This window comes from Marmota marmota, unplaced genomic scaffold, assembly GCF_001458135.2.
Source record: "Marmota marmota marmota unplaced genomic scaffold, marMar, whole genome shotgun sequence".
Classification (NCBI taxonomy): Eukaryota; Metazoa; Chordata; class Mammalia; order Rodentia; family Sciuridae; genus Marmota; species Marmota marmota.
Window position 1 is genome coordinate 31,746,239 of NW_026000016.1, and position 26,987 is coordinate 31,773,225.

The window sequence follows — 26,987 nt, forward strand, 5'->3', positions numbered from 1 at the left end:
GATAAGATACCGAATTGAGTTTGAGAAATTCTGGAGCCTTGTGGGTAGACCACAACTAATTTGTATTACTACCAGCAAATAAATGAAGCCCTCTTTGCCTGATTACCATTTGCACATCCATTAAATGGGATAATTCAGTGTGTCCTTCTATATATCTCATAGGAATAAGGTTAAGATAAAATTAGCCAAAATATTTAATTTTCTACTTCCTCCAAGAGCTATTTACATACAGGTGTGTATATGTATACATATATATCATTTTATACATACATACAAACATATATATATCATGAAGGTCACATACAGTATAAAAGTCACGTGTACTTTGTATGATTTTATTTGGGGCAGACCTCCTCTGGTGCACAAAACAATATACTTCAGTTTACTTGTTATCTCCTGAGAGCTTTCTTTATGCTGGGTGTACCCAGATAGTCTACGAGAGACACAGAAACACGATAGTCCTTGTCTCAGCCTTCTATTTTACAATAGTACAAGGATGAGAATTCCATATGAGAAAAAATAAATAAAAATGAATTACATGTAATGTCCATTACACTGGGACTTAGATCCCAAACTCTACCACCTGATGTGACTAAAATATAATAGTCATAAACCACAAGAGAAAATAATATCAAATACCAAAAGTGTTAGCCAATAAATGCTCCAGGAAGTCTGCAGGAAGCCCTTAAACTGAAGAGGCTTCATGGAGAAGATGAAATGTTATGATCTTAAGACTTGAACACAGTTTTCAAAATGCACCAAGACACTATTAAATATGAAAAACCCTTATAAATAAGAACAGAATGAACAGACAGCATAAAGCATTATTTTAAAAAAACAAACTATATTTATATCCTTCAAGTCTGGAAAGCCCAATTTACATGATATTTATACAGCATGATCTTTATCAAAATACTTAAATAATACTCAGCAAATATATTTTAATGAAATTCAAGAATACTCTTTTAAAATTACTAGTTTGAAGATAATACTTTCTCACCATCCTTATGTTTAATTTTCTCATATGATTAAAAAATAAACAACATGTGAGTAAAGTAACAATATTAGAAAAATTTTTATTTTTGTATCAGAATTGGTACTTTTCCTATTTCATACTAAATTATCTTTATATACCAGGATCTTTCAAATTACATCTTCTAGGTGCTTCATTATAAGCATTAGATTCAGTGTTATTTTCTTTCTTTCTTTTTTTTTTTTTTGCACAAATGGAGCACGACTTTTCATTTCTCTGATTGTACATGATGTAGAGTCACACCATTCATACAATCATACCCATACATAGGGTAATAATGTCCATCTCATTCCACCATCTTTCCCACCCCCACCATCTTTCCCTCCCCTCTCTCCCCTCTGCCCAATACAAAGGTCCTCCATTCTTCCCTTGCCCTCCCCACCACCCCCATTATGAATCAGCATCCACTTACCAGAGAAAACATTTGGCCTTTGTGTTTGGGGGCTTAGCTTACTTCGCTTAGCATGATATTCTCCAACTCCATCCATTTACCTACAAGTGCCATAATTTCATTTATAGCAGTGTTTTTAGTGTAGAGATTTTTTTTCAGCTGATGTCATCCATGGGGAAATTTGTCATTTTTCACTATGTCCATAGAACTTATATTCTAAACTTTCAACTTAGAGTAAAACTTTAAATGAGCATGCTAAAACACTCTTGATAATAGCTTTCTGAATGAGGTATCTTATTTTAAATAGGCTTTTATTGAAATAACCAGTATTGACATAATTTTAAATCTCTGATCTTTCAAAATATGACTTTTAGGAGTTTAAGCCTAATCTTTTAATTCCCTAGACAGTTCTACAGAAATATCCTTTTGGAATACTCTTCTTCAGAGCTAGTTTTGTATTAAAACACATTATTTAAACTATCTGATGAATCTATGAACTCCATTCTTTATTTACTTTTCTAAGCTCTAATTTTATAATGCCAAAAATTTCCTGGAAAAGAGGCAAGCCTGTGACCCTTAGCCATAGGCTATATTCGGTACTTTGCACATGGACTTCTCCTGACATATTATCTATTTTTTTTCTAAAGATTACTCCTTATAATGACACAAATAATCAGAATAATCAAAAAGTCATAACATTCCTATGTGTTATTTTGAATTTGTATGTATGTTCCAAGTGATTCCCCCAAAATCTGGCCTTTGGTCTGAGAACCCCCAGAGAAGGTTTCATTAGATTCAGCAGGGAGGTCCCATCTGAGCTTCTCAAACAACCAAGGACATCTTCTACAAAGCAGTCTGGCCAAGTGTTCAGACATTTTGATCACCAGGCCAAGTACTCAGGGCATCAGGCTACTATGACTTTTTATAGACTGATATCTTTGAAAGACGTCATCAGGAAAGTAGATCCCTATCTCTGAGTTTCATCTATTCCTACATTTCCTGCATAGAAATGGTGTTCAACCCTTTAAGAAAGTCAAAGAAGAAGGATCTACCTTTTATCCACCATCCTCCACTCTTCACCAGCAGAGAATGTTCCTTTGATTCTAACCAAATCCCTCTCCTGTAATTTAAGTCCATGTCTTTCTGTACAGAAAAGCATAAGTTCTCTATACTACTGCAATGGACCTTTAGGGTCAAGAAAAAAATATTGATGATTCAATCAAATTTGGCAAATTGTCATTGAGAGCTATATTCAATATGTCAATACTCAGTACTATGCTCAACTGTATTGTCAAGGCCCTCTATAAGACTGGGATCTTGGGTGAACAGCAGCTGTGGGTGAAGATGGGTAATTGAGTCTGAGTCACAGGTTAATACTGTTGGGCATTTAGGGTTTCTAAGCTTCTTGTTTCTTTCTGCTGCTCATGTTTAGATAACTTCATTTTAAATCTCTCTCCAAGAACCTTACTAGATCTACTTACAACATCTCAAATTCCTACTCCAGTTAAACATCACCATCTTCTTCCCTTTCTGTGCCTGCCTGAGGAAACTTTTCACATTTTTGTCTATTGTCCACTCTGGCTGAAATTCTCCAGAGCAAAGGAAAACCACATTTGCTATTACTGAGGCACAGAGTCCCCCCCCCCACCCAGTTCTAGGATTGCAGTCAATCCGCAGACTTGCAACAGATGATGCTAATGCTGCTCATTTAGACCTTTGTTTATTGGGATCCCATCTCTTCACAAGGGCCCACCAATAAATTGCCCATGGTGTGGAGCCATCACTAGCTTGTCCCAAGGTCCCCCCCAGAGTTGTTTATAGACAGGTGGATGTTGCTGGGAGAGCCACATAAAACAGGTGCAATGCAGGCGTGAATCCTGCTAGTGGTGGCAGTGGATGGAGAACTGGCAGTGGGGGCCCTCCATGGGGGTGAGGAGCGTATGTGTTGGCAGGAGCAGTGGCAGCAGCAGCAGAGGCAGCAGGAGAGGAGAAATGGAAAGAGTGTGGGTTTTAATGCATCACTAGCTTCTCTCCCAATCTCATGAAAAGCCATCTCCCTTTGGGTCTAAGTAGGTTCTCCTAAAGGGAAGACACAGATATCAAGATTCTTAGGGGCTCTTCAGACTACTACCCTTCAGTGCTGAAAACAAGCTTTAGTTAGAAGTCCTTAAACTCCTTTCCCAATTAGCTCTGTGATGAATTGTGCAGTGTCAAGAGAGAAACTGCATTTAGCCTTGCTTGGCATGCAAGAGTTCCATGGTGGTGTTTACAGGGAACACTCCTGGCGAGGTTGGCGATACTGCTACCACCATTCGGGTTTGTTTGCTTTTTCTCACTGGCACCTGCCATCATGCTGGCAGAAAGAACTTGGTATTTAAAGGCAAAGGGTGGTTTACCTGTTAGTCTGCGCTCTGAGTATATCCCTGCTTGCCCCACAGGTTTAAAAAACATCAATCTCAGAGCATACATTTGCCCAGTACCTTGAAAGATAGATGGTACTTCACTCTGTGTGTAGAATCAAGCATAAGGAGCTGAGGGGTAAGCAAATTATATGGGTCACTAAAAGTTGGCTTCTATTCTGGGAATAAAATCCAGAAATACAAACTCTAGTTTCTAGATTCTAGTTGCCAAACTCCCTTCTCCAATGTCAAGGAGGAGGTATTAAAATTTTCCTCATGTAGTTGTTTTAAATCGCTTTACCATTGGCTATCTGTATGGCAAAAAAAAAAAAAAATTATGAGATACATTATAATTGACATATGATGAGAGTTTGGAAATAAGTTGATGAATTCATTTTAGTCCCCTTTTTATTTTGGCTTTTATAACATAAAACATTATTGTTCTTTACATGTAATCTTAAATTGATTGCAGCTCTTAAAATTTCCTGGTTCTTAACCCTCCCTATTTATTAAACAACAGAAGCACTTGAGGTGGTGAAGACCTATGAAAGGATTCCTTTGGTGACTGCCTTTCTTATGTGAAGAAAACTTTGATAATGAAAACGATTACCATATTTTTGTGTCTGCTTTATATACAGAGATTTTTCATATTTTGTGAGATAATTGCATTGTTTTTATATAAAAGATACAATATATGGGTGGGTAAATGTCACATAAAATAATGAATACATGCCACAACTCGTTTTTTTATGGTAAAGATGTATGTGGTTTGACATTAGCTTTTCATTTATTAGCCTTACATGAGCTTTATCCCTTTTTCATAATAATATCCCAACAGTCATAAACACTCTTGGGGAATCTACTTTTTGCTCAGTATTATTGGAAATGAAAACCATATGTCTTCTTGAACTCCATACAACTACTTTGAAAGAGTTTTGTTTCTCCCCATCACTTTTTCCCAACAAGCTCCTTCAGAACTCCCTTTTATGGTTGATCATGTCTAAGGCAGGTCCCAGTCATTTTCAACTCAAAAGGACCCATCCAATTTTGGAAATCAAGACTTTTTTCAGTCTTGTCTAAATATAAGGCTGACTTGTGGAATCTGTAGTAAAAGAAGAGAGGAGATGATCTTTTTCTTCCTTTTCCTTTGGTTCCTTTTTCTCTTATGGATTTCCCCCAAGATCATGGCAAAAAGAGAATTTGACAAAAATGAGTAGAGCCTTGCTCAATAATGATGTCCTCATCCATTCACCACTGTCTTTTGTGGCGCAGGTGCCTCATGGGATTTTCCTTGTGAATTATGTAGAGGTCTCTGTAGAAAATTCCATGCCTCACAGTTCCCTGATATAGGCAATATATTCCAGCTAATTGCATGCATTCCTTTCTGTTATTGCCCTAATGGTCCCCTACACAACCTCCCTTATTTCTCAAGAATCCAATATCAGGTCCTGACACATTAAGAAAACCTATTCCTTTCTTGGCATTCATTAAACCTACAGAAAACTTGTTATAATGAAAGTATAGCTTGTGCAGTGCAATCTTCTCTACCGGACCAGTCATCCTAGGTGAGATCCAGCTAGATTCCCAACTTCAGAATTCATTGAATTAAAAAAGCATATATCAGTTTCTAGGTTTGGCCATGATACTCAAATCCTGGCATCACTTAAGGAATCAGAGGATCCTTCTCCACCCTAGGAGCCGCTCAACAGTTGCCCCAGAAGTCTCGTCAGCTTAATAGGAAATCTCCTGCCAAGAGGAAACTGTCCATCTCACTTTTCTGTGACACTTCCAATTTCTTCAAGTGGTTCTCTTGGATAACCTCATAGGCCTTGATATGGGCTGTGGAGAATCCCTTTTCCCTCCCCCATAAAGAAAGGGGAAAGCCAAGGATCTCACTCCTCCACTAAATTATCCTCTTTGATTTGGTTTTCATCAGCTTCTTTTATATAGGTTGTTTTATACAGATCTTCAGATGAAAATGAGGCTTGAAGATATCAGGTTGATTCTTTCTATACATCCTACAGGAATTTGTCTTACAGTTCTATTAGAGTCACTTGAAGTCTAGCCTATTCTTACTATTCCTTCATACAGTCCCATTTCACATTCTATTAAATATCTATTAAATGGCTAGAGCATCTCTCTAGTTGCTCAAGCCAGATCATCTTTGAGTCCTCTCTCTTCCCTCCTTCCAGGTCAAGTCTTACCAATTCTACTTCTAAACTCTATCTTGATTCCTTCATTTTGAAGACCAGTTAGGATCTTCACAAATATAATTTCCTCCTCCTAGAATTATCATGTCCCTACATTTCATCTGTCTTCCTTTTTACTCTCCAAGTCTGAACTAAAACCTCATGTATCTCATAGGGCTATTGCAATAAAGCAGACCGTAAAACTTGAAAAAATGGAGACTTGAATGAATAAATTAGCAAATACCGATAAATTTCTGGTTTGTAGAAAGTAACCATATCAACTTGGTCATGGGTGAAAAACCCTCTTTTGTATATTTCAAGGGTTCTTTACCTTGCAACAAAACTCAGACCTTGCAAATCGGAATGTTTCCTAATACCACAGGAGCAATTTCCAGGTAATTTCCCAAATACTAGATTGAGTTCTGATTTTAGTTCTGTTTCCTTTCTGGGTTTCCTGGAGTAAGAACATGCTTTTGGGTCTCCTGAGGTTTAGTACTGTCCTATCTTCCCGGCCTCCACAGTAACTTATGCCTTCAATTCTAGGAGGTCTCCTCAGGATATTTCCACCCTACATACAGCTCTGATCACCTGTCATAACAATCATAGGACCCTGCCCCTTTCCTTAGATCTGGGATCATATCAGCAGTAAAGTGAGGTCTTTCGGTCTCTCACGCACACACAAACACACACTTTCCAAATCACAGAAGCAGATGCTGCCGAATTGGCATCTGCCAACTTCAACAATGCCAAATTGCAAGCTTTCAGTACATGAGTTGGTGGGGGGACTCTTTGACCTTTGGGCCAAGTATGTTGCTGGTTTTTTGGCCTTTAAAAGAGTTACAAGAAAACCCGATTTAGACACTTAAGAATCCCAAGGATCTTTGTCAAAAATGTATATAAAAGTAAAATGAAGTAGTCCACATACTAACAGGCCCAGTCCATAAATTCAGAATATATGCCATTTAGCAAAGACGGCAAGCTGTAAATGGCAGTGAAGGGCAGAAGTTAATTGGGCTACTCTGCTCTTGTCACAAGTGGAGAGTAGCCACTACCTGAGACAAGATGGCTTCCCCCAAAGTACCCTATTACAGCCAAGAGATCACATCCTTCGCTCTGCAAGGGCTTATGGGTGAGGGGGAATCATACACAGATGACCAATTTTTTTATGGTTCACAGACGATCAAAGTGAAATTCAGCAGCTGTTCAGGACAAGTGACCACTGTAACGGCTGTAATATAACCTACTAAATAGAGAGGGAATTGCATTAGAGCAAGAGGTTAGCTGTGATTATCGGCAGGTGAGTGCTTTATTGAAGTTGAAAGACCATTAACATTGATAGAGTAATTATTTCAACTTGAAAGTAATTACCTTGATGGGTGATAACTTCTCTAGTGTTCCCAGATTTGATTGGGCCAAACAATTGTGAGCTCCTGAAGCCTAGAAAAATATTACAACAATACTGTTATTTTTAAATTACTGAAACCACTGTTGGAATATTCTAATTATGCCGAACAGTGAAAAGATTTTGCCTTACACAAGCTAGTGACCTCTCATGTAGAGAGAGACATTTGCTTTTTAATCCAAATGCAATGACCCACACCCACCACCTGTGAACACATATGTGATAGGCTTGCAAATGAATCCTTTTATCTCGATACAATTTTTAAGGTGAAACATCTTGTTAGTGCTTTACCTGGATATTACTAAGCTGAAACTGCTAACATCATTGATCATATCTATGAACTGGGAGAACTCAGAATAGGGGCTATTCCCTGTGTTTGTCACAGAGGGTCTTAATTATTTTGATGTAACACTGCACCAGTGAAAACATTAGATTGCATATATTGGGAATTCCAAATTTTAGATATTATATGGTTATGATATTCAGTTGTTTAAGTAGCTTTCTTGCCTAATGTCATTCAACTCTGCTACAAACCACTCCATGTCTGGGCATTTTTTTTTTTTATCTACACTGGACATCAACAGACTAAAAGAAAGTTGAAAACCTGAGCTATTGTTTCTCTGAAATATCATGAAAATGTGAACATTGCATTATTTGCAACTGAGGACTAAGACATATATGATCTAATTTCATGATCAAGATCAAGAAACATCATAGGGTTTGTCCCATGATCAGTTAGTTGCTCACTATAGTTCTTTTAAGAATCTATTGTGCCCAGAAACTGTATAGATACAAAGAAAAAATAATCTCTTCTCTCTGAGACTCCTGTTTGGTTGTAAAAATTAGACTAATTACCTAAGGAATTATTTGGTCATGCATAAACATTTGTTGTGTTCATACATACTTAAAAGAACCAAAGAGAACCTCAACTCATAACCCCAATTCCAAACCTGTACTCGTCCTACAGGACCACAGACCATTGACAGGACAAACACAGGCATCATGATTCTTAGTCATGCTGTCAGAGAAGATGAATGTGACATCACCTTAAAGTTCCTGGATGATTCCTTAGGCTTTTCTATCATCTTGGCAGGGTATGACCAGATGATCAGCCAATGAATGACTATCTTTTTGGCAGCAGTTTCCAGTTTTTTCTAATCAAAACCACAAGCTCTCCTAGGGACAAAACAGGTTTCCACCTGTTGTCTAAGAGCCAATAAGGTAATGGGTTTTCCCAAACAGGTAATGGGTTTCCTCCATCTCCCCATTTTGGCTCAGAGTTCTCCATCAACAAAGTCATTGCATCTCTCGTTTGGGATAAATCAAAGAGCCAAAGTCCCTGCCAAGCCAAAAGAGATGTGCTTAACTAAAAACTAAAATAACTGGCTTGAATTTGGTAAGAGAGTAGGGGTTTGAAATGAAAGCATGCCACTTGAGAAAGTGATATGAATTTATGAAGTAAATTTTAAATCTTGCCATCAAGCCAACCAAAGAGAAAAGAAACCTGACTGATCTGACATCACGTTGAACCTCTTTGCATTGCAGGTTCACCTGTGCCATGCCCAGCCAGGATGATGATCCTACTAAGGAGCCCCTTAGGTACTCTGAATTTAAAATAAGTGTAATAACTCATTTTTAAACATCTTATATGCTACTTGGATTATTAAATATTCACATTACAAAATCAGAGAGTTTTAATCCATTCAAAAAGGTGGATTGTCTAAATCTGAAAGATAATGGTCACGTCTAGATAGTAAAATTACAGTATATTTTTAACGGATGTAAATGTTACTTTTTGACAAGACACAAGTAATGAATTTTATCGTATAAGTTCCTATTGGGTGATTATGATACAGAGTTTTATTTTTGCTAAAGCAATTACTAATGTCATGGCTGGATACCTGTGCCCATTAGTGGCTGGTTCTGTGTTTTTTTAGGATGGTTATTGATCTCTTGCTGAGCTGAGATTCAGGTTTTATGCCAGATAGCTTGATTAATGGGTTGGTTTCTATAAGTGGACTGAATGGGGATAGAAAGCAGGGGCAGTCTGCTCTGCCAACCCCAAATCCGTCAAGACGCATAGCTCATTATGAAACAGTTATCAAGGATACATGAAAAATTAATTGGGCTCAGTTTGATTCTGAAAAGAATCGGCTTTCTACTTGGCGGGCCCCCCCACTCTTTCCAGATGTTGTGCACCAGCCCCTGGAGAAACAGCAAAGGGAGATGTATTAATACATTGTATTGATTAGATCAAGACCCCTGACAGTTATTTGTAGAGATACCATCTGGCTGCTGTTCGAATTCCTTCACCAAAAACAGGACGTGACATGTTATTAATCTCAACTCTCTAAGTATAGACAGTTGCCTTTTCTGCTAAAGCGCATTTTACCATTCCGTGGGAGATGGAGGCAGACCTGAAGGGTGCAGAAATTAAGGTTATTACACAAATTGAGCCATATGGTCCAAATATTTCAGCAAGAAAATTGCCAGGCAATAAAAATTGCTCCTGCCTTCCTAATGGTGTAAATTACAGTTTAACCATGGCTCTAATGATGTCCTTCTGCCGCGCTTAACTACTGTTACATGAAGGACATTGTTTTAAAAATATAAAAAACAAGTAAATGCCAGCAGCGTGTTTTACAATCTGTTAGTGTGTCATTAAGAACACTGTCAGAATTACATAAACATAATGGCAGGCAACCCAGCATACAAAAGAACTCGTGTGGAAATAGAAAGTGTCTTGAAAACTCTCTTCTTTATCTCTGTAATGTCAAGAGCACGGTCCCCTCTGAAAGTTTGTCAGAGAGAAGAGCCCTGGCCAGTCCTTTATCCTAACTCTCTGATGTGGCCTGACAGCAGTGTTCCATAAAGCAAGCATCACAAGCCATTGTATCCTAGTGTCCACATTCTCCAACCCTTGCCTTCCTGTGGATGCACAGAGGTGAACCGGGCCAGGTGGGGGAAGATCTGACCTATTCTGAACTAAAAGACACAAGATAACCATTCTAAGCACTGAAAAAAAAAATCTGCATAGATTATAAGATTCCGATGTTTTATTCCCTAAAACTGTACCATCCCTCCAACATGTTGACTTTCGAAGATGTTGGAAACTCTTAAGTTAAAAGTCAGGAGAGGCCTGGCCCAGTGGCACTCACCTGTAATCCCAGTGACTCAGGAGGCTGAGACAGGAGGATCACAAGTTCAAGACCAGCCTCACTATTTTTTTTAACTGTAAAAATTAAAAAGGGCTGGGAATACACCTCAGTGATAAAGAACCCCAGTACCCACCCACCCCCAAAAAGTCAGGACACAAATGTAGCATATGAACTGTTTTTAATTCCTAATAGAGATTTGTCTCTTCTTTAAGATCTCTTTTATTCTCCAGTTTTCCAAAGAAAAAAAAAGCCTGCAGTATAGTTTTCCCTTTCACTAAAAAAGAAAGAAAGAAAGGAGGAAGGAACAGGAAACCCATAAAGTATTTTTTCTGCATGAACATATTAATTTTAATGAGGAACAGGTAAGTTACAATTTCCTTGTGGCACAGAGGGCAGGGGGAGCCATCTCTTGCTAGGCATGATCTTCCCCAAGATGTCCCTATGTGTGACTCCTACACTTACTTTGTTAACATGACAACCTTAGTTAGCCCTTTCCCGGCCAGCCTAGCTGGTGTCCCTGCCTCTCACCCACACACCTTTGTATCCCTCTTCTCTGCTCTATGCTTCTCCTTCATACAGACTTTTATCTATCAGTGTATATATTGCTTTTTTCTCTTTTTTTTAAACTGTCTCCCACCAGAATGGAGGCCCCCATGAGCAGGGGAACAATGTCACCTAGAACAATGTCACTTATAGACAGTGTTTTGGGTAACGAGTAAATGAAGTAATGAATTGATGAATAAGCAAGATCTAATGAGCAAGAAGTGACTTGCATTTTATTATGGTTTGTACCTAAACTATTATTATAGAATTTTTGTAATTTTTCAATAATATTTTATTTTTAGCACAAAAGGAGACCTGTATGTTCACAGCTAAATCAGCCTGAGGAAGAATTATTTATAAGTTTCAATTTCAATATGTAAAGAACTTTCTACATAAAACATTTTGTGGGAACTTTACACTTATGATTTTATTTCATCTTAATAACTATTCTATAAAATGTTATTACTCACAGTTTACTAATGAGGGGACAGAAATTCAGAGATGTCAAGTAACACGTCCAAGTTCACACAGCTAGCTTCAGAGTCATGATTCAAAGCAGGTCTCTTTACTGCCTTTTTTTTTTTTTGCTTTTTTTTTTTTCTTTGTACTGAGGATTGAACTCTGAACTCTGAGGTACTTTGCCACTTTACCAGTGAACTACATCCATCCCCAGTTTTTTGGGTTTTTATTGGTTTTTGTTTTTGTTTGTTTGTTTGTTTGTTTGTTTTGAAACAGGGTCTTGCTAATTGGCTTAGGGCCTGGTAAGTTGCTGAGTCTGGCCTCAAACTTGCAATCCTCCAGCTTCAGCCACCCAAATTGCTGGGATTACAGGTATGTGCCAACTGTGCAGCTTGGGCTCTCTGTTTCTAAAACCTTTTCCTTTCTGCTATTCAGAGCTGTTCTCTTAAGTGATTGCCTAAAGGGATAAGATATTATTTATGAAAAGCTAAATATCAATGAAAGTCACAAATTATAGTTCAGTGGGACAGAGAGAAACCACAAAGCTTGATGTGACTCATTGCCTAGTACCAATATAGTAAACAATTTATAAAAAGACACGAGAGTCAAAGGATCACGTGGACTGGAAAAGTCCAGAGAAGTCTTTTGGGAGAGGCCTGTGCTTTGAACAACGAGTAGGATTCAAATAAAATACAGAAGTGGAGCAGACTTGAGATTACTTGGGTGAAGAGGGGGAGGTCTGAGTTTAAAACAACTAAGGGCAAGTCTTTGCTTCAGAAAGCAGAGACGAGGATGTATTTCCTATCTGCCCCTATTCATAGGGCTGATATTAAAACAACTGATATTTCTTTTTTAAATATCCAGATATTCTCATCAGATGTTTAACAAGGTGAGTGGGTCAGCAGCCTGACTCTAGAGTCAGCAAACAATGGATCCCAGCCAGGATTTGGCTCTTTCCCTGAGACTTTCTTTTGGGATGCCTCCTTCAGAGAGTCGCTCCTGATAGAGGGAAATGGGAGCCAGCACTCAGAGAACAGAGGTCAGTATGCTCTGAAATAAGTTTTCAGAGAGGAAGTCAATACGTGAAGATGTCATCATGCTAAGTGCTGAGTGTCCTGTCTGGAAAACTAGTCCAGAATTAGAGAGAGAGAGACAGAGAGAGAGAGAGAGATTTCTCCTTTTCTTGTTCCCCTAACACCTAACAACCTTTTTCTCAAAAGCATGTACTATTTAGTGAAATATTTCAGTTATGAGCAGCATGGTATTATGGCAGCTGACCCAAGAGTCCAGGTGTAGAATAGAGAAAATAAAGGCAGTCCAAGGGTCACAGTCATGGTTGAGGAATTAGAGGCAGCTCCTCAGAAGCTCAACTTGAGAGACTAAACTCATTTAGAATAGTCCCCAAAGTCCACAGAGTTCCTGCAGTGCCTCACTTAGTTCCAGGAAAGCTGGATCAGAGCCCCAACCTCACTGAGAACCCTGTGGTGTCATCTCGGGTTTGCAACGCTACCTGGAGCCAACCAAGCACAGAACAGTGATCCCAGTCAAAGTGCATGAGGACACACGTCCTGTACCCACCCTCAAGATGCTAGATGAGCCACTGAAAATACTCAAGGAAAAAGGAAATCATCCCTCTGGTATTGTCCTATGGATCTGGCTTGTACCAGGACCTGGGCTTTTGTAGTTTTAATCTAATCTTGTGTAATATTGGATTTACAAGAAACAAAATGTGCACCTAAAAGCAGCTTTCTAAATATCACTGAGTACTAATTTTTTTTTTTCCTTTATGGCCTACCATGCTTTAGAAATACCATAATTAGCACATTTGGGCCCAACATAGTGAGGGTCTCAGGAGAATCGATTGCCTTGTCCTTTCTGCTTCTATTACCTGGTCATCATACCACAAGCCTTGGCACTTTTTCCTTAACAGAGCGATAATTATTTGTTAGTGGAATATATGCTTATTATATTCAGAAATTAAAGTTGTTAGGGGACATTGTGCATCCAGGTCCCTGTGGCTGGAGGACCACATCTGTTAGGAATAAATCACTTTTAAAAAATTATATTAGTCTCACAGAAGGTCAAGAATGGAGCGAAGGGAGGGAGGTGGGAATGGGGTGAGGAAACTGGATTTTAAATCTTGTGAAATAGAGTGTGGTCAATATGTTGTCAGCACATTAGAGTGTTCAAACATCAACTCTATATTTCTCTTCTTTGAACCCCAGATGGCCAATTAACAGTATGTGCTATTTATTCATTACAAAATAGGCAAGGTAAATTGAATGGCTAGATTGGCTAATAAGAATTCTTAGCAAGGAGTGAAATTTTAAAATGATGCATCAGGAGAGCCCAAAACAAACAAACCAACAAACAAAAATCTTTGGGGAATTCCAGAAAAAGATCTGAAAGAATTTTCCTCTTAAATGTATCTGGAATTTCAACAGAAGCAGGAAAATTTAAATGGAAACATTCCCTTTGCATAAATTATCTTCATAAAACACGTTCCCTTCAATTCCCTCATTCATATTTGCTTAGAGTTCCCTATTTCTTCCTACGGCAAAAAGACAGTCTTAAATTACTTCCAGCAATTATTAGTATCATTAGAGTGTTTGGATGCCTCATTTTACAGCAAACCATGCTTTTCCCTTTTTATTTGCTATTTAGTAGCTTCTCTATTCATCTCTGAGCTGCAACCAGCAAATGAGAAACTGGTGAATTTCCTTGATCTTGTGAATATGCACTTTTGCAAATATGAAAGAAGTTGGGAAGGGATTATAAAATGCTTTATTTATATAATTAAAATCCCACTGGAAAATGTGAAGTAAACATAGTAATTCATGCATTTTTTCACTGTGGCCCAAAGATTATATGTTACTATCTGCCACTGATTCCTATAAATAACTCTCAATATTATCTCTCTCTCTCCCTCCCAAAGAGATATATATATATATATATATATATATATATCTCTTTGCAAAATGTTCATTAGAACAAAAAGCTAGAGAAAGTGAGGTCTTGGGGTTTTTCAACTGCTGCCACATGCCTTACCAGGCAGTGATAATAGATTGCATGACTTGAGGATCTAGAAGCTAAGCTGAGAGAGGTTTCCAGAAATAAGAAGTTCTGAATTTTCACCTTCAAAGTTAGATCCAAAAAGATGGTGTTAAGATTCTTCGTTTTCTTTCTTTTGAGTCACTTAGTCATTCTTATCCCGAAAATGAAAGATCTACATCAGATAACAACTAAAAAAGTTACTTGGTTGAGTACTCCATTGAATGTCAAATATATTATTTAAAAGTATTTCAAAGGTGAATTTTTTTAAAGAAAATGGTTATTTTAGTGTTTGTACTCTAAGGAGAATATTCACTTTTGAGCCCTCCAGCTCAGAACTCCACCCAACATGGTCAGACCCCTTTCTTTCCACCTAGAAGAGCGCCCCCTACTGGGTGTGTCCCCGTACCGTGTAACACTGCTAAGACTGGAATCCAGCGGCAAACTTGTGAGTAGTTACCATGCACCATTTTTGGAAAATCCTTGCCCCCTCTTGTACTAGAATGACTGCGAGTGTGGAAAAAGACATAGTTGGCTATAGTTTTCTTTTTACTGCTGTATTATTGCACCCTGTTGGGGGATACATCTGAGCATTTCATGTGTCCTACTTTTAAAACGCCCAGATGGTGGCTACGTGCTTTGGTTTGAATTGGGCAGCCCTCATCTTTCATGCTCTGTAGTCTGCCTAGTTATCAAAGAGACAAGAGACAAGGAAAACCCTTCCATTTTTCAGCTCCTCTTCATCTGTTTCTAGTCACCCACAGTGAATGATGCACTCGCGCGATTGTTAAGATGACAGTCACCATGATAACTGAACATCGCTTCCCTGGGATGGGTAGTTCCCTGTGTACCCGTGGCCTCCCTGCTTCCCTCCCAGTACAGAACCCTTGGCGGTGTAACTGATTACTTGCAGTCTTGTAAGTAACACAGGAATGAGAGGCAGTGTAAATATTTTATACCTTGCCCAAACCACTTATATTTGCATTGGTCTTCTTCACTCTGGTCTTTAAGATTAACAGAAAATTTAAATCAAATCATTCAACCTTGAGAAATAGTCAAAAGAACTAATAAAATAAATGTAACAGTGTAACTGGTTAAAATAGCCCAAGTGCATAATAGAGGTTGAGTATGATTTTGTGACATGCACATTTTATAGGGCCTTTGTCTCCAACTAGATTCTTCAAAGTGCCATCTGGGCAGTGACCATTGGTATCATTTTTACCAATAATAGTCAGCACTTCCCACTGGGAAATTAGTCAAGGGAATGAGATTTTTTTTTTTTAACAAATTATCTTCAAGCATTTATCTCTCAAAAAGTGTTACCAGACTGTCCATTTCAAGGAAACAACCTAAGTGATTTACTTGTTATTACTTTAGAATTTTATTCATCATAAAATAGCAATCAAATTTTATCTTATTTTCAAAGAGGAAAAGGTTTTGCTTTGTTTTATTAACAATCACTTTGCTGAAGAAAAAAATGTTAATGTAGGCCAATGGTCTCTAAACATTTTGGAATGTGCATTCCCATAATAATTTTAGCACATATGTCCAGAATGTGTATTTGCTTATTTATAAATTATAAAATATGTATTAATTAACTAACATACCATAAATAGTCATTTGTCATTTTAAGGGAGTAGATGTAGGTAAAACATCCTAAAATATTTAATCATGAGCTAATGTTATCAATAGTATCTCAAGGCATGTACACACTCACTAAAAGACTCATTACTAATAATTATAGATGTCGATCTATTTTCTAAGTGGTCCCTTGATAATTTCAAAAGCTAGTGTCCACTTTAGTCCAATGCAGTTGAAACATCTGTTTGGCTAATAGAGAGCTTGAAGTAAGAAGTATCTAATTGGCCATTTATTTATTCTTTATTTTTGTTAGTAATATATTCAAACCATGTCTTTTCATTCTTTCAGGAATTCTGGAAGTTCAAACATAACATACTTAGAACCAGATAATATAATCCACAACCCCACTTTGCATGGAACCATAAATTCTAATATATCACTATACACTAAAAGTAAACAAATAAATAGGATGAATATCACCAGCTCTTTAACATTGTAAAACTCCCATTCTTCTCTTTTCAGGGACTGATCTAGAACTTAATTTATTCACTCATTCATTCACTCCTCCATGTGTGAACACCTAACATATAACCACTGAGTAAAGGGTGATGAATAACCAGACAAAAACTCTTCCTTCTTGGAGCTTTTATGATAATGAGGAAATAAAGAAGATAAGTCCAATGGAGAAAACAAAAGCATAAATGGGCAATAAGAACTGTGTCATCCAGTTAGGGGACTGTTGTGTTGTCTAGTCCTGGGGGTGAGGGAGGAATGGTGCTCTGTTGGTAGAGTGAAGGTCTGTTTACCATTGCAGGGCCAGGGAAGACCATCTCCCAAGAATGTAACTTTGCAGTAGAGATTTAAAGGTGGAAAATAAACCATGAAGTTAATTAGAAGAAGCTTAGCTCAGATATGAAAATGTATAACCTAACTCTAGGCTTCAGGAGTCTGGGTTTGGTCCCTGGGTGGTCCAATTAATCTGCAAGAACCATCAGCATGTGTACTGACCTTCAGCCCAGGATTCTGAAAGGTCATTTTCCACTCTGACATCCTTTTGACACCTAGGCAAGGAAAAGATAAACACTTCATTGCTAAGCAATGTATGACAGCCATCAGATAAATTGTGTAATATAGGCATTTTCCTAGTGTTGAAATCTGTTCCTTATAATCCTCACAAACTGGTAATGAAGTCTTCCTTAAGTATAAGTCCATCACTTGGTTTCCGAACATCCTTTATTTCTTCCCATATATTCTTTTAAAATGCCCCATAATCCAGGTTAACCAAAATAGAACTCATTCATTGCAAAATAGAAAGAAAACTCATCTAATTACTTATTCCATATCCAGGCACAGGAGCTCCTGTTAGTGTTCCCATCTTTCTTTGTATCTTTCATATTTCCACCTTGGTCACTTACAGCCTCCAAAATAAATAAGTATAACTACCTCAATATGTACAAAGAGGGCCAAAAGAAGCGAATGAGTGCTTATATGGATGACATACAAAAAATAAAAACAGATACAATATAGACAAGTTATTTCTGTAATAATAAGTTACCAGGCCAATAATGATATTTACAACATCTCCCTGAGGAGTAAGGTATTTGGCTGATGACTTGTTCCTAAATGATTTGAGGGGTTTTATTAAATTTTATATATATTTTTTAATTTTATATAAATATATACATATATATAAGTATATATATTTATGTTGTTGATGGACCTTTATTTTTAGGCAGTGCTGAGAATCAAATTCAGTGTCTCATTCCAGGCAAGCACTCTACCATTGAGGCACAACCCCAGCCCCTCATTTGAGTTCTAGGTAGTTATTTCCTTCATGGATTTGCACTGGTCTTCCACGAACCTGAAAAGGAAATTCATTAAAGAGAGAAAGGCAAAGATTTCCAGGCTCTTGCCTAAACTTGCCAAACTTCATTATATATTGTATCCCTATTCTATTTATCTTATCAACCACCCCAGGCACTAACCTAAGCTTGTTTTTCTCCTTCTCTCTCCTGTTATTTGTTTCCTTGCCTAGTGACTCAAAGTTATCCAAATGTCAAGATAACAATTTTCTACATTCAATTCTATAGAACCATTATGAGAGCGTTCCTCTCCTAAATCTCTAAATTAGAAGATTCCAGGATCTTAATTACGGTAAATAAAAGTTCAGCAAGTTGGTCTTTAGTTCTTATGGTGTTGGAAGAGATTTCTCCCTTCCCCACCCTTCTACTTCCTGTCTCCAGGGATTCCCACACCAGATATGATGACCACAATGCTAACTCTAAATTTTCTTCTGAAAGGTTCTGTGAGTTTTAAATATGTTTTAATTTTTTTTAGATCTTGCATTGAATAATAGAATGCTACTCTTCTATCATACAGATATACTGCATTGCCTATATATTGATTAAAATTTAAAGTCCATCCATTCATTGAAATGTCTTATGCTTTCCTAAGCCCAGGATGATTTCTTTAACATACATCTTTGGTACTTGATTTCTCTATGAATCTTAGATTACTAATGGGTTCCACTTTCTAAAATCCAAAATTTGTGCCTTCTGCTTTTTCCCTACTCCCTTTAGTGACTAGTTCTGTGCTATAAAAAGAGTAGACACTAAATAAAATATTTGACTATGGGTTTAACCCTCAGACCAAAAACCAATCTCAGCAGTTTTCTTTGCTAAGAACATTAAACAAAGCATAAAACTGAATTTAAACTATTGCCCTTGGGAATGAATGGACCTCCATGTTTCCTTAGCTGCTCCTATTAGCAAAGGTCAGATGCAGAGTACTCTTCTTGAGTGCCAACTATGTGCCAGGTATTTTCACAAAAGCCATCTGGTCCTCAGAAAACTCATGAGAAATATATTAGCTATTATAAATAGAGACTCAGAAAAAGGAACCAATTTGCCTAGAATCTCTGTAGTGATAGAGCCAAGACTTGAAATCAGGTCTTCTAAGTCATCTGCTGGATGCTCAAAGATTGCCTTCTTCCCAGACATTAGTCACAGGACTTCCTGGGAAGGAACAAACCTTGCACATGAGACAGGAGTTCATTTTTGCCTTTTTGCTAAGATGAAACAAGCAAAATACTAGATTCTAGAAAAATTAATAATTTACTCCAATGCCACACTCATAGCACATTTTCTGTCCTCAGTCAGAATTTCTTTTCCTATTTTGCCCAAAAATCTAGTAAAAAATGATTGTGTGAGGTTAAAAACAATCTTTGATCTGCCTGGATGAAAATAAGAGCCACAACTTCTAGTTCTCAGAACAAATAAATGTTGTTTTTATTTTTAATTAAGTATGCTTAGCTTAAGTACATTTTCTCTTAAGGTGTAATGACTAAACCATGATCATTTCTTTTTGTTTATTCATTTAAAACGCAAATAAAAGCAGATAATCAATAGATCATAATCTAAAACTAGAGGATTTACAAGTTAATAAGCTTGAGTCAATAGATATTCCATAACGAAGCTCTCAATGCTGAACCTGACATAATTTGCTTTGCACTAAGCTGGTTGACTTAATGCTTTAATTTAATTCCAATATTAACTGAAAAATCCAAAGAAAAAAGGAAATTTAAATCCTATTATATTAAAATTTTTTTCCAAGCAACAACTCAATATCATGCCACAACTGCTTTCGTGTGCTATCAATGTCTACCCAACCACCTGAGTTATGATTATTCCAAACCAGTTAACCCCTTTGGAGCCTGGTACAAGTGAATTTCACAAGTTTCTCAGAGATCTATCTTTGCAACAGCTTTTCTGTTAGCCTTAACTGTCATTATAGTTTTGTCTTATAATGTATGCTTTTCCTGACTTGTAGCCAAATTATTAGAGTTGTTTCATTAGAAAAGCAATCTCTCTTTCTCTTTCTCTCTCTCTCTCTCTCTCTCTCTCTCATATATATATATATATATATATATATATATATATATATATTTGTAAAATTCACACTGATTCCCCTGAAAGCAAAGCAATAGGCAGGGTCTAGGTCAAATAGCACAGGGAAGCCTTTCTTTGTTCTCTGAAAGAAAGATATGAGAAGCTATCTTTACTAAAAAAATGGTACTTACCCAATGGCTTCTCCTCTCAAAGTCTGGTGGTGTTAGTGGGGGTGGTGAGAGCAATCCAATGCAATATCCAACATACCTTCAAAGTTATGAGCACAGTGCTCCATTCTGAATGCCTCCGGTCAAATCCTGGTTCTGCCCCTTATAACTATATGACCATGGACAATTTGCTTCAACTATCTTTTCATCCATTTCCTTATCTGAAAAATGAGGGTAATAATACTGTCTGCCTTGTGAGGTTGTTTTAAGGCTTAAACAATTTAATATACATAAAGTACTTGAAAAGCACTCACTGTAATAACCCTTGAGATGCTCTTTAGGAGAAGAAGTAAAAGGATAAAGAACTTATACTGAGGATAATTTTGAGAATAGCAGCATCAGTCACTGAATATAGTGGTCAGATGTCTTTGAGAACAGTTAGTTATATGTGCAGAGCCAAAGCCCTGAACATCTCCTTTGTTACCATTCTTATGACATCATTTGTGAGTTCTTGGGTCTGGATTTTTATTTGTGCCTTGTCTGTCCCAGGACAGCCAGGGTAGCAGTGTGTTTTGGCTGCCTCTTAACTAAACCAACTTCAGCTCTTTGGTCCCAAGAATGTTATGACCAAAAATATGTCAGTTCACTTTGCTAGAATATGTGAACTAAAAGTTATGCACTGGCTGTTTACCATGAGAGAGTCTTTTCTATTCTGAAAGCATAGTCCGAAAACAGAAAGGAAGCCTCATTGATTTTTAGGATGAACATTTTTTTTTCACATTTCCCTGTCTCTGAAATCGCACGCCTCTAACAATCTCACATCCGTTGTAGGTGGCAGTTGCTCTGTACTTGTTATTTCCTATGCCTGCACAAACTTGACCCCTGCTGATCACATTCTCATCAATTCAGTTATGTGCATTGTTGGCAACTACACATGTTGAGGTTAATTGCCACTTTAAATAAAATAGTACACTATGATTTGGCATTTAAATGAAAAGCTATTGTATATACAAAATAGCACAGAAACAATCATATCATATACAAATTTTAAAAAAGAAAGAAAGACTTATGTCCATACAAATCTAAAGGCGTTTTTCAACAAATAGAAAAAAAAATCTTAAGTGATAAAAAAAGCATTGTATTCTCATCCAATTAAAAGTATGTTTTTCTTTCTAAGGGGTATATAAAATAGCTTTTTTTTAAGTGACATTATTTTTAAATAGATGGAATTCTGGATTCAAAAAAATTAGTTATATGCCATGATAATTTTTTTTTTAAAACAGCTAGCATATTGCCAATAAGATAATGTATTTAAATAAAAGATAATTTATTCATTCAGCAGACATCTATTGAGCACCCATATGGTGCCACACACATTTTGTATCCCTAATCCCTGTCCTCTAAGAGTTCAAGGTCTGGTGGGGAGAAAAGACAGGTAAACAGATCACTCTAATGCAAAACTGCCATAAACAACAGAAAAGCAAAGAAGAGAAGCAAGTAATTCTGTCTGGGGAGTCATGAAACTCTTCCAAATGGAGGTGACATTAAGTTCGTGTTTTTAGGAATGGTTGAAAGTTGCCAGGCACGGAAAGACGTTCCAAGAAAAAGGAAAATTGTGAGGAAAAAGCAAGACCGCATTGAAGAGCAGGCTGTAACTGGTCCCTTGGAGTCAAGAAGCTAGGACATATGGTGCAATGACAAGGGCAAGGCCTGGAGTGGCAGAGCACGTGCTTGGAGGGGCAGGCTTTAGGAGCCCTTGCAGAGGAGGACTGGCAGTCCAAACCACAAGTGCCTCCTGACCAGATCTAGGCTTTGTCATCCCCCAGACTTTCAAATTGGAGAAATCAGAATGTGATTCTTACATTAACTCTGGCAATTAAATAGGATCTAGTAGAATCTAGTCGGGTCAGTAAAATGATGTTTGAATAGAGTTCAGAAGTTTAAGGGCAATTAGCTATCTCTACCTGAAGTTACCCTAATTCTCTTTCCTTGAAAAAAAAAATTGAAAAGCCAGACAAGTATCTCTCGTGTAAAAGCAGAAGTGAGACTACAGAAAATAGAGTAGCCCAAAAAACTTGAAGTTCCCCTGATACTGAGATTTGAACATTAAAGTGTTTGATTCTGCAGCATTCATTTCTCGTAAAGGCTTCGGGACTATCTCAGTCTAAGAGATCCAGTGGTAGTCTGACCAATAACCAGACTTAGAGAGTAAGAAATAGATCTTTTCAGAGACAACCACAGAAAGTAATTCTTGGCCATTTTGTCATCTAATATCAAAGATAGGGACTGAATCTGAAGTTTGGGTTTGAAGATAACCACTCTATCCTCTAACTGATATCTATCATCATTTATAATTTGTGCCAAGAAAAGAAACCTAGGGACACCAGTCGCTATCATTTGACCCTTCCATCTTAAGCAACAACTGACCCAAGGCCAGCAAATCCATTGGCTAGTAAACAACCAATCAGCTCCTCTACGAAGAAACAGAGATGGGGGTCAGATGATTATGATACCACAGCTGTAAGGTGTTGAGACTGGAAATTGATAGCCATGCTGGCCAGCAAAGAAAGAAAGAAAACAAGTTCAAAGAAAGGGAAACAGAAATATCGTGCAGCTCTTGAGAGACCAAGAGAAAAACTCTTTAAGTTTTGACAGTTTTCCAGTTTCAAGGAAAACAGAACTATATTTTATGTGCTTGGGTTCCGGGCTTTCACTTTCTCTTTTATTCTAAAACATGTCAAAGTGAGTTTCTGTTCCTCATAACTGAATATTCTTGAGTGGAATATAGACTGTGCCAATTTCCACCTTTCCTATAACTGTAGATTGTAAGTTTTAAAGTCTGGACATCATATTTTTATTGGATAATATGATTGACTTCTGTGTTTTATCCTAACATTGTTGAACTCAGTATATTTTTAAATTTATCAGAATGTGTGGGTCGTCAATAACTCTGTTTCTTACACTTCAAAATTCATAGACCTTGTATTAGTCATGATAGGATAAGATAGGATAGGACAGTCTATTTCAATAAATACAACTCCAAGTCTCAGTGCTTAATAGGACAAAATTGGAAAAAGCCATAGGGTGAGTCTAACTGCCCTTCTCCAATTATATCCCAGATAAGGGAAGAGCAGACTGGAGAGTTCCACAAGATGTGTCTAAGGTCCAGAACTGAAAGTAGCTTCACCCATTCTGCCCACATCCCATTAACAAGTGTTAGTCACATAGCTCCTATCAATGTGCCGGGAAACTGCAGATTGTAGAGGGGAAGTAAATGGATGTTCAGTGTTAATAACCTCTGCCACATACCTCCTTTTAAGCCTTGCAGTGCTTAGGATTACAAGTATGATAATAAATAGAGAGCATCTGTCATAGTTGTTCATCATCTTTCTTTAGATTCTCTTCTTCACTTGATATACTCTCTTCTTTACCCCATCCCTGCAGTTTAAATTCTGTCCACATTCATTGATAGCACACATGGTTTTTGAGCACTAACCCTATACCAGCCACAATTAGAGTTATGGGAGACATAGCAGAGACAATGCAGGCACCTGCCCCAGGACAGCTTCGATTCTGGTGAAGAGAGACAGACGATGAGCAATATTCATAATAAATACATTATGTGGTATGTTGAAAGTGATGAGTGCTTGGAAACTTACCTGTGTGTGTGTGTATACATCTATCTATATATATAAATTCATATATATATATATATATATATATATATATAAATTCATATATATATATATGAATTTATATATATACATACATATATGTATATTATGTATATTAAATAAAGCCAAATATATATGTGTGTATATATATATGCTCATACATACATATATAACAAGGTAAAGGTAATTAAAACTGGGATATGCAAAGAAGAGAGTAGGCAACTTACAATTTTAAATATGAGTGGTTCTTTGCAACAATGATGTGCAGTTACCCATGCAGACTGTGGGCAATGTAAGTTGCAGACAAAGTAAACATCCATACAGAGGCCTCAAGGCAGAAGCTTGTTCAGCGTGTTTGAAGAACAACAGCTAGAAATGTGTGGCTGCCGTGTAGTTTGCATAGCAGAGAATGGTAGTAAATGATGTCAGAAGGGAAATGTGAGAGTGGGCAGGAAGAAAAAGGTTTTACTATGAATGCCTTGGGGAGCCACTACACAATTTTGAGCCAAGGAGTGACATGAGCTGATTTATGTTTCAAAAGAAACTCCAACTAGGAATGAGATTCTAGTCTAAAAATAGGGAGACCTGTTAAGGAGACTATCACAGTGGTATAAGTGGAAGAGAATGGCTTGGATCAGGCTGGTAGTAGTAGAGGTGATGAGAACTGGTAGGATTCTGCATGTATTTTGAAGTTAAATAAATCTAATACTTTTACTTAAGACTAGATGTAGATATAAGAGAAAGAGAACATGAATCCAAAGTTTTTGAACCAACAGCTGAAAGGATAGAATTTCATCAATTGGAAAAGAAAGAGGGGAGAAAGGAGGGAGGGAGATGGGAAGGAGGGAAGAAAGAAAGGGAGAGAGAAAGAAAGGAAAGAAGGGAGGGAGGGAGGGAAAAATAGATTGGTGGTGAAGCAGCTTTGGTGCTTTGGTGAATACATTAGACACATTCCAATCAGGGAAACCAAACACTTTGGGCTTGGAGGAAGGGAACTGATTATAGGAATAAGGGTCATATGACTGCTTTTTGAACTTTTGCAATGGCCCGTTAATGTTTCCTGCTCCCTTTCTTGATCTCTGTCGTGAACTGAATTATGCTCACCCCCCCCCCACTATAAATTCATATGTCGGAGCCCCAACCCTCAATGTGACTGTATTTAGAGACAGGACCTTCAAGGCGATGATAGAGATTAAATAAAGCCAGAGGGGTAGGGCCCTGATCCAATCTGATTGGTGTTCTTATAAGAGGAGGATTAGTGACACCAGAGCTCTCTCTTCCTCTTTGTATATACACAGAGATGAGGCCATTTGAAGGCAGCTGCCTAGGCACAAGGCAAGCAGTGAGAACTTACCAGAAACCTGCCCTGACTTACCCTGATCTTGGACTTCCAGACTCCAGAACTGTGAGAAAATAATCTTCTGCGTTTTAAATCACTCAGTCTGAGGCATTTTGCTTTGACAGCTGGAACAGATTTATACAATTGCCAATATACATTCTTCACAGAGCAACCCGAGGGATCTCTTTAAAGCCTAAGTGGAATGAAGTCACTCCCTTGCTTAAAGGCCTCCAATAATTTTTCATTGAACCTGGAATCAGACTCTAAGGCTTTATCTTGGCCTACAGGACTCATACCATCCTGCCCATCACTGTGACCTCTACTCATCCATTCTCCTTCTCACTCTGGGGTTTCAGCTACACTAGCTCCTTCCTGGCAACAAGATCCCAAGTTTGTTCCCACCTTAGAGCTTCAGGCTCTTCCTTGGCCTAAAAGTTTCTCCCCTGATTCTTCACATGACTGGTTTCTTCTTCTTTCTTGCCTAAGGTAACTTCCTCAAGGATCTCTTCCCCTCTCAACTCTTTCCCATCACCTAAGCCCAAACATTAAAATTAGTGTATCCCTTGACTCACTCTCTTCATAATTTATATCAGTTTTTAATTCCTATTTTTTTCTCTTACTGTTTTTTTTTCTTTTTATATATTGCTCATTTGACTGCATCATAATACAAAATTAAATAAGGTAGTGACCTTGCCTCCTGTGATTTCTGCTGTACCTTCGGAGTTTAGGAGGATTCCCATTACATAGCAAGTCCTCAATAAATACGTGTTTAATCATAAATTGAAGAAATAAAATACTATGGCTGGAAGATATTTTTTACATTTTATTACAGTTTTGTTAATAGTCTCACAAAATAGATTATCAGAGTAGAATTGCTGGGCCATAGACTATGCACATTTTTAATTTTGATAGATCAGAAGTACTGCTTTTTAATATTTAGTGTAACTGATTTGCCACTTTAAAATTTAATTATCACAAATTTAATTTTTTTTCCTCTTCCCCATTGAAAAATGAGCCATTTCAAAACCATTCTTTTTCCCACCAATGTTTTTATGATAACTGAGGCATCATTGTTCATTTTGCAAGGGCTCTAGCTGTTACTTTATTGATTAAATTGATAAAGTCAATTTGCCTATAAAGGAAATATAAGTAGCTCCTTCTTTTTTGCATTGACCCACCATTATGAAATGAATGATGTGAGGGGAAAGTACTGCCCTCCCTTTTCACATATCATTCCTTTTTCTGCATATAGGTATTTGTTAAATAAAGACACTAAAGTGCACACAAACTAACATAAGAATATTCCAAACATAACTTTTTTGGTTTTGTTTTTTATTTTTATTTTTTGGTACTAGGGCACTTTGACCACTGTGCCACATCCTCAGCCCTTTTTAATATTTTATTTAGAGACAGAGTCTCACTGAGTTGCTTAGGGCCTTGGTAAGTTGCTGAGGTTGGCTTTGAACTTGCAATCCTCCTGCCTTAACCTCCTGAGCCACTGAGATTTCAGGAATGTGCCACTGCACCCGGCCAAACCTAACATTTTAAGTTTGAAATTTACAATTGTTATTACAAAGGACCCCTGACTGATCAGCTATGGTCAAATAAGTCACAATCATCCAAAGAGAGGATGTTCACTTATACTTTCTTGTAATCTCTGAAATTTACTTTCTAATATTAGTTAGAATCCAGAGCTAAGAATATGTTAGACCTG

At 37.4% G+C, this 26,987-nt stretch overlaps 1 protein-coding gene across 1 annotated transcript in view; it reads left to right on the forward strand.

Moving 5' to 3' along the window:
- The window catches only part of Ush2a (usherin), a 740,698-nt gene that overhangs the window by 648,820 nt on the left and 64,891 nt on the right, over nt 1-26,987 (forward strand). Inside the window, exons 62-65 of the mRNA XM_015483330.2 lie at nt 2,721-2,772; nt 8,382-8,508; nt 8,960-9,013; nt 12,439-12,463. Coding sequence (XP_015338816.1) covers nt 2,721-2,772; nt 8,382-8,508; nt 8,960-9,013; nt 12,439-12,463 — 258 coding nt within the window. The remainder of the gene's footprint in view (nt 1-2,720; nt 2,773-8,381; nt 8,509-8,959; nt 9,014-12,438; nt 12,464-26,987) is intronic.